At 40.4% G+C, this 8,844-nt stretch overlaps 1 protein-coding gene across 1 annotated transcript; it reads right to left on the bottom strand.

The window, feature by feature from the left end:
• Positions 1-3,340: 3,340 nt before the first annotated feature.
• On the bottom strand, positions 3,341-7,852 carry sgca (sarcoglycan, alpha). Its single transcript, XM_071901902.2, has 11 exons — positions 7,816-7,852; positions 7,417-7,545; positions 7,146-7,297; positions 6,222-6,288; positions 5,877-6,075; positions 5,546-5,714; positions 5,084-5,292; positions 4,899-4,925; positions 4,235-4,414; positions 3,588-3,614; positions 3,341-3,471 (listed from the first exon to the last, which is right to left on the bottom strand). Exons 1-11 carry the CDS (start codon positions 7,850-7,852, stop codon positions 3,465-3,467), a joined length of 1,203 nt encoding a protein of 400 aa, XP_071758003.2. The 3' UTR covers positions 3,341-3,464.
• Positions 7,853-8,844: the final 992 nt, after the last annotated feature.

The following is an 8,844-nucleotide window of genomic DNA, read 5'->3' as shown; positions in this document are numbered from 1 at the left end:
AAAGAAAGAAAAGAGTAAAAAAGTTAAATTGAAGCAGACCCACTTTCATGGTTTAAAGGAAAGATTCTGTACTTATTTTGTACATGTATAATAAATCAAGATGTTTTTAATTATTTTGGGTGCTGAAATAAAGCATGTGAAGTGGTCTACTCAATGGCTGAGTTTTCACTGTTCTGTTTGCAACTGTTGTGAAACTGGGATTAGGTTGTAGCATATGGAAAATACTTCATATACTCAAGATGAATTCAACAGTTTCAGAGTGCTGTGCCTTTGACAGAGAGATACATGATATTTGCTACATCTGGCATTAAAATAGAATTTAAAAAGGTTTAAAAATCAATTGTTCCACAACCGTTGCACTGAAATAAGTTTTTACTAAGCAGCAGTGAAAACAAGGCCAATGATTGATATCAAAACCTGGCTTTTCTTTCTAAATACACACACATAAACGTCCTTCCTTTCATCACATCTGCCATTAAATCACTCATTACAAATATTACAGGATAAAATGTAGCCTGTAGCAAACATTAAATGTCAGTTTGTCATTCAGCCGTTGCAGTTATATATGCAGTTATTTGCGTGTGATTTCTCTTCATCTGAATCCACCAAATCTCCATAATCTCTCTAATATACAAAAATAGATTTGCATGAGAACAAATGTTATCCTCATAACAAACTGGTAAAGGGAGAGGAGATGTGTGTCATTGAGGTGGTTGGCCCCGAAACCAGACAGATACACTAGTGACCCCTTGTGGACTGGTAATGGAACTGCAGAGACTTTAATTATCCAGTCATTTTTCCACCACCATCACTGTAGTTACCTCTGATCTGGGATTTGTGTCCCATTGCTCATTATTTGTTTAGTCACCGAAGGCTATGTATAGCCTTTAGGATGGTGGGGAAGAAAGTCAAGTCATTTCAACTCAGGTTGATGTAGGCTATAGAGTGCCTGTAGCAAACAGGTTTGTCAGAAAAAGAGACAGAACAGGCTAGAAACAGCCAAGAAACAGGGCCAGAGCTTTTGCGTGTGTGTTTGTGTGTGCGAGTCTGCTGAATAAATGAGTTGAGTCATTGGATTTAAATACTGAGACAGTGTCTGATTGCCTGACAGTGGTGGGAAACGTGTTCCAGAGGGAACGGCTCCTACAGGAGAAGACTTTGCCCCCTGCTGGTTTCTACTGAAGGCATGGAATGACAAAGACTGCATCCAGAGAGCAAAGAGTATGAGTGGGCTTATAGGGAAGTTTGAAGAGATCTTTGGTGCTCAGCGCTCATTGCTGTGGTGTTTCTGCACTGCACTTTCCAGAAATCACCTGTCAATCAAACAGTGTGTCCAGTACTGTGACGTCTTTTTTTCTTGGATTTTCTATTGATGGAGTTTGAGTTTCTGTAGGTGGCGCTCTATTCTTTGTCTGTTCAGCCATGGTGGCTATCACTGCTCATACTAACTACCCAGCTCTTCTTGTATTTAATTCTGGCTAATTCTGGTGGAGACAAAAGCATTTCAATAAAGGAGATGAGATGCCTAATCCTGGAGATATTTCTAATTTTCAAGTGGCTTGTAGAAGTGCCTGTATTAACTCTGAGTGTCAAGGTTCCAATTTGGTGCCTTTTGCTTTTAAATACACCTTTTTTACACTGAGAGAAAAGTGAGATGGAAAATGGTCAGATAGAAGTGAGCATTTGCTGGAGCTGGTTAAGTTCTTCATATCAACACAGTTACAGAGGACTGAACTTAAGACTTCCTGGCCAGTCAAACTGAGGTGAAATCTCAGCTGAGAAAAGTTCACCTGGTCTTGTGGAAACAAGAGATAATACTTCCATGTCATCACTGATCTTCCCTCTGATGGGTCTTGTGCTTTAGATTTCTAGAACACATAATGACTCACAGGAAGAGACAGTGGCCCAAAACCTCTGTGGGCTGGGAGCAGAATCTGAATCTGCAATATCACAACCAGAGAATGAGTCAACAATTATAATACAGTGAAGGATAAAGTGTAAAATTTCAATGTCATTAGTTGGATTTCTCAAGTAATAAAAACAAAATGTAGATATTATAACTACATTCAGGGGCTTGTGGCGGTGACAGTGGAGACAGACATCAATCGTCCCCCAGGTGCCTTCAGGGACTCATCCTCTGTCTGTCCTGAGCTCAGCAGGACTGTAGAAAAGACACTAACTGTTCATATTAACACAAGGAGGCCATTTATTACATTAAACTAACATTCAGATGGGATGTTTCTTACACCAGTAAAGCCTATTAACCCTAGAATGCAGGACTTCACAGACTTACAACTTTCAACAGGGTCAAAATGACCCTGTTTAAAATCAGTGGAATTTTTCATTAAAAATCCTTTTGTCATCATAGTCTATTTTCCTTCAACTTAATGACAGAAATTATGCATTTTACCTTGCAGAAATGTTACAATGTTAGAATTATTTATTATTTTATTATTTATTCCCCTCCTTCTCCACCTTCCCTTCCATGGCAAATCTCCTCTGAACCCACACATACCACAGTCATTCAGGTGTTCTGCACAGTTGCACCTCTTGTTCCTCACTCAGTCTGCCTCTCTATCACAACTGTAAATGATGATACTGATTGGAGGCTCTAGCCTATAAGCCTTTGTAATGCTGTTGTTTTCTCTCTGAACGACAGAATATCGGAGGTCCTGATTCAATAGTCTATATGTCAGAGTGTAAACCTGCTGTCATGGGTTGTTTTTAACTGCATAGGCATTCTGTTCAGTTTCCAATCCAAAAAAGCAAATAAAGTTAATTTTAGTTCTCACTGGGTGTATTTCCATTAGACTGTTTATCCAAAAGCACTTTACAGTAGCATGTGTTTAATTTTTTAACATTTTTGCATGGCTAGTCCCAGTGGGAATCAAACCCCTAACCTTCATGCCCCTTCACCCTGTCACTCACAACTTGCACTCATACAATATGGTCATTTATTCGTTCATAATTTTAAACAGAGGAGGATATCTGTGGGGAAAAAAGATGAAAACACCATTTATTTTAAATAGCAAAGAATAAAAGGCAATACCCATCTCTTCCATGGTTTGTGTGGGAGTGCCCTTTCCTTTTACTTTATCTAAAATGTCTGTGTCCAGTCTTGAAGCAGCACCAGGCTACACATCACCCACTGACTGATACCTGCAGTGAGGAATCCTTCAAATAAGTTGTTCCAGTCATGTGGCATTTTAGACTTTGATGGGACTAATAATAATGAAGAATGCAGCTCTTGATTTCTTTTTTTAATTATTATTATTGAAACATACTGAAATACAGAATATCATAGACTGCAGTGACAAGTGACAATTCAAGAAACCATACTGTTAATTTATTTTAATAGCAATTTAAGAAAATAAAACAAAAAACAACACTCAAATTTGCACTGCAAACTCATAACCGTAAAAATCAATATCACATCCTGTATTCAAGTTTGTCCATCGTTGATCTTACTTCCTGCAAAAACACACAAGATGAGACTGTGATCACACAGATAATAATCCATGTTAAAATGTAATTATCAACCAGAATGACTGTAGTGCTAGAGGTGAAGTAAAGCGGGATTCTCCCACCTGGGCAGTGTGTCACTGTAGGGGTCACTATGAAAACAAATGAACAAAAATTCATGTTAAGTGTGGATTTTCCTTTGCTTTCCATGGCCAAGAAAACACATTTCACCATTCAAATCAGCACCACAGTTGGCAGCAGGCCAGCAGCTGTGTTCAACAAGCACCACTAGATGGAGAAACACTGCACAGATTTCATCTATCTAATAATATCATCTCCTAATGTCTTATGATGTTCCCACAAACATGTTTTGTCAAGGCATGTCTCAAGACAGACAAACAGGTGGTTTTCACAACTGTAATGTCACCATGGCTGCTCTTATCAAAATTAATCACTTCAAACTTTTTTTTTCTTTTTTTTCATTTCTATATTGAAGAAACTATTCTGCCTTGCATTTTCTGCATATTTATTTATCTATTTATCTCTTTTTTGTATCTTGGGGTAATAATTTAAAAAGAAAAAGTTCCTATGGACTCCCTGGAAAACAATATTTGTTCTAAGTTTATTATTATATTAACATAATAATTCTAACAATTCAATAATTCTAAATCATTCTTCTTCTTTCTCTTCCTCTTCTTCTCCCTATTATTCATGAATAAATGGATAAATCAAACAGTGTAGTAATCAGTAGACAGAAAGGTGAAAGCCTTACTGCTGGGCCATGATGAGCGGGATGCTGGGGCTGTCAGACTGCAGCGGCGGCGCTCTCTCTCCGGTCCGGGCGTTGAACATGGGCAGCGTGGACAGAGGTGGAGGCACGCCGCGGCCTCCGGCCATGCTCCTCAGCTCATCATTGTTCCCGTGGATGGTGTGGTGGTGGTACAGCTGAATTCTGCAGAAAAGGTAACATCACATGCTGTGTTTTCCTAAAGCAACTTGGATTCTCATGAGTGCTGAATGAGATCACTGTGACGATCAAACCTCTAGATTCTCTGGAAGTGTTAGTGGTTTGCTTTAACCACTGAAACATTAGAAAAATACAGAAATATTGAGATGCAGGGCTGATGCAGGTGAGTAGAGGTCAATGCTCGAGAAAAAAGGGGCGTCTGGTCTTCACTATAGCTGATGATTAAGTTCATAAAGGTTAGAAAGCTGCCACGCTGCTGGCTTTTGTAACATTTTGATCATTTTTTGCATCAGAGCTGTATCAGAGTGTCTTGCCATTTTTTCCATTATTTCCTCACATCATCATGCTGAGAGAAGAGTTAGTAAATAGTTCTTAATCTCACAGGTAGTGTGTTCATAATGCAAAATGTTTGTGTAAGGATGATGACAACACAAAACAGTGAACAACTCAAGTGTTCCCAAGTACTTACTGGTTTGTCCTTGCATTCCTTTTCTCACTACAAATAAAGAATTAAATGCGTCAACAACTAACCAAGAGAAGTAGTCACAGTTTATCAGGTTTAATCAAAATGCCTGTATCATTATGGCTGCAGCTGCTTACTATAAAGACATTATAGATACATTTTTCATTCAGTAGATTTAAGTGGATACGTACACTCCCTCTCGTCTGCCGAACATGATGTAGGCCAGCAGGAGGCACAGGATGATGGCCAGGATCAGGGGCACGATCACTGTCACTATGTAGTCTGGCAGAAAGTCCCTGCTGGGGGGAGACTCAGGGGGGTTGAAGTCGCCCCCAGCCTCCAGAATCCCCGGGCCCATGGTGGGAGCAGGTGGAGCCGGCTCCTGCTTTGACAGATCAATCTACAGGGAGAAAGAAGGGACACATCACATTGAGTCAATTCAAGATGCATAGATCACGTACTGCATCACAGATCTGTATTGTGCTACACTATTGAGACAAAGGATTGAGAAAAGAATCACTTCAAGTCTTACACCCTACTCTTGCATACAAGGCACTAAACAAGCGCTCTCATTCAGAAATATCATATACCATACTGTATATATTTTCATTCATTTTGATCAACCACTTAGAGATATGCTTGCCTGGACTCACCAGCTCAGTCTTGCACCAGGTGATGCAGTTGCTGGGGATGCTGCAGAAGTTGCAGCCACCAGGGATCTTGATTTTGGCCCCTGCCTTGCACTGCCTTTCGTGCTCCGGTGTCAGCACTTTCAGAAGACACTCGGAGAAGTACTGCACCGACCCCACCTTCACATACACACTGAAACACAGCAGATTGTTACTATTGTGTGGCTAGTGAGCAAGGGTAACCTCTTCTGACAGAAAAAGTCAAAAGAACCAGGAACACGAAACAAACTTGGAATAGCTTGATGTGACATTGAGGTAACATCTTGGCTTGTAACTGTCACCATATTCATTTTACCCCTCATAGTGTCCCGCAAGAGGGAGGGGGACTCTGCCGCCGCGGTCGAGGGCATTGGAAATATTGACGACCTCCAGCGCCTCTGTCCTCCACAGCTTCTGCAGGTCCTGCTTTATCTCGTCCTGAACAGGAGAGGGCAGCACCTTCTCAATCTCCCTCAGCTTGATGAAGAACTCGGCCTGATACGGCAGGATCTTTTCTGCAGGACCGACGTGAGTGACAGCAGTGATGTAAGATGGGTCACCATTTATTTGGTCATCAACTCTTCATCTTTCATCGTGTCATTTACTCCTTTATTATTACTACCACTGCACTATGCATTTATGATACTGAACCCATGCATACCTGTAATGGCATTGATTATGATTGTTTGTCTGGCTGTTTCATAGCTCCGTTTGTTGATGGCATAAATCTGTCAGACAAAGGTTGAGAGATTGTCATTTTCCATCATAGTTATGCTGTTTAACAGAACTGCCATGAAGTGCTTTTGAAACAGCATTTTTAAGATATGTAAACACTTAAAGGAACAATCCACCCATGGATACATTTACACTGTTAGTTATCAATTTGTGATGTTCAGTGCATTCAAGGAGTTATTTTGTGATGAAATGTTGTAATTGACTTTTTTGTTGTGCCCACTTTCCCTCAACCTGCCTCCTCTACTTCTACTTCAGTTACTGATTTCCTACATTTCCCAGAATGACTCTCAACAACCCCCAGAGAAGGGGCGTGAACTTGTTGCTTTCAATCAAAGGTGGGTGGATGGGTGTATAAATATAGCGAGCTAGTCAACTAGTTTGTTGACATTGGGGCGTGTCTATGATCATGGCTGTGCCTGTTATTCAAAACACAACACGTCTCATGGCTATGTTGCATTCTGGCCTATTGAGGCTACTGCCAGTGGAGAAACTGATATCTCTTCCTCTTCTACAATGGATTTCTCCCTGTATGATTGCAGAAGCCCTTGCTCTTTGATTTTAAGGGACTGACACCCAAACCTGACGTTTACCACTGATGTTTTAGATCGCTGACATTTTTTCTGCTATGAAACTCCATTGTTGTTGCACTGGAAATATATTGATGTGATGTCAAGTTATCTATGTTTAGCCAGTTATCCATGGCAATAGGAAAAATACACCACTAAACAACAAAATGGTCCTAGAAATGCAAGATATAGTACATTGTGTAAAAGTGTTGTAGGGTGGATTTTTCCTTTAAGAACCATCAGTCAGGCTTATATCCATATTGGTGTAGATGGAGAGCACATACCTCAATTATACTTTTGCCTGGGGATGTCGGCGTGCCATAGAGGAAGCCATTATCATAGGGGTGCCTTTGGGTGAAGCGGAGCCACTCTGGGAGGTCTGGGAAGTTCTGCAGGTTGCACTTAAAAATCATGGGGTCATCATACAAGCGCCCGGCTTTACAGCATTCAAAGGGGGAGAGATACACACATAAAATCAGACATGCATTATATCTATATCTAATGATTTAGCTTGAGCATGAATAATGGGTGAATTCATGTGATTGAGGCTCTTACCATAGAGTTTTGACAAAGGTTCAAAGTCATTTTGGAAAGTCTCTCTCATCAGCTCATACGTAAATAGCTTTCCCACAGGAATGGAAAATTTGATGTCTGCATTGGACCCCAACAAACTGACAGCACAAACTATGTAGAAGAGTAGCACAAGCACCAAAAGATTTAGCTGAATGTTCTAAAAGAAATGTAAACTAAATGGAAAAACACCTAACCTTGACTTTAAAGTACTACAACACATAAGTTGTGATGTCGTGTGACTGCACAGCTCCAACCTTTGACAGCTGTCTACAAGATCAAGTATTATATAGCAAATAATGCAGATTTGATACTAAAACATGAGGAGGACTTATCAGTGTTGTCATATTACATGAAGTTAAGTAAATTGTGGAGTAAACTTGCCTGTTAAAAAGAAGACCCAGCTCCCGTTGCCTGCCATTTTGTTTTGGCCTGTGATTGACAGAGCCAAGCGGAGAGGGCTCGGTCACAGCTACAGACATTTCAGTTCTATTTTTGCCCCACTCACCTAATAACATCCGAGAGGGTGTGTGTGTGTGTATATATATGTGTGTGTGTATGCGTGTGTGTGTGTGTCTGTGTGGAGTGCTGTAAATCAAAAGCTCTATTATTCTTGCTGTTCATTTCAAAGAAATCATATTAATCTTTCCATATTTCAATTCCAAAAAGTATTGAAGGGGATTATAAATGCACCAGACAGACTATTTCCCCTTATTATTATGATTGGTCATTTTAAACTTGATATATCCAGGGAATGCTTTACTGAGCATACAAGCTCTTTTTTCCCCTACTAAACCAGTAGAATTACAACATCATCTCTGTGTAGGCGGATCTGTGTGTCTTCATCTGTCAAACTCAGTCTGTGGTCAAACACCAACACCACAGTCAGATAGCTAGATGGCACCACTGTCCTAGTTGAAGTGTATCCTGTTTGACATCACCTCAAGCTGTCTACTCTTCAGTCTGAGCTGCATTATTCTGCTGTTCAGTCAAGGGAAAGGTTTCCAAACATTTTCATGACACCCACCCCCAATAGATACTGTACATGTACTTCCATTTGATAACATTTTGTCTGACAGACCAAGATTTTACTGTAGGTGGGGAGGTAAAGGTGTGGAAATGAAAGTCCTATATCATTCTCTCACTGTCCCAATTGCAAATCAACAAAATAATAGCTGAATTTAACGACATTTTACTGGGGACCCCTGGGGACAGCCTCAAGGCCCCCTGAGGGTCCCTAGATCCCACTTTGTGAACTGCTGAGATAAAGTTTAATGGAGGAAAGGGCGGATGGCAGTTTAGTAGGCTACTCATATGGAAATCTTGAGGCTTTCATGTCAATCTTTCCTGTTTGTGAGAAAAGACCAGATAATAAGATATAGGCTTATAGACAAACCAGCCACAGTAAAAGTG

Source organism: Centroberyx gerrardi, chromosome 20 (genome assembly GCF_048128805.1).
Source record: "Centroberyx gerrardi isolate f3 chromosome 20, fCenGer3.hap1.cur.20231027, whole genome shotgun sequence".
Taxonomy (NCBI): domain Eukaryota; kingdom Metazoa; phylum Chordata; class Actinopteri; order Beryciformes; family Berycidae; genus Centroberyx; species Centroberyx gerrardi.
The sequence above is the reverse complement of the archived record's forward strand: the minus strand, read 5'-3'. Positions and strand labels throughout refer to the sequence as shown.

Excerpts from the sequence above, each read along its gene's own strand:
- sgca (XM_071901902.2), bottom strand. The coding sequence starts at position 7,852 with ATGGCAGGCAACGGGAGCTGGGTCTTCTTTTTAACAG. Across the intron at positions 6,289-7,145 it reads CAGGCAAAAGTATAATTGAG|ATTTATGCCATCAACAAACG; the intron begins GTATGTGCTCTC and ends TTTGTCTGACAG. Across the intron at positions 4,926-5,083 it reads TTCGGCAGACGAGAGGGAGT|TGAGAAAAGGAATGCAAGGA; the intron begins GTACGTATCCAC and ends CTTTATTTGTAG.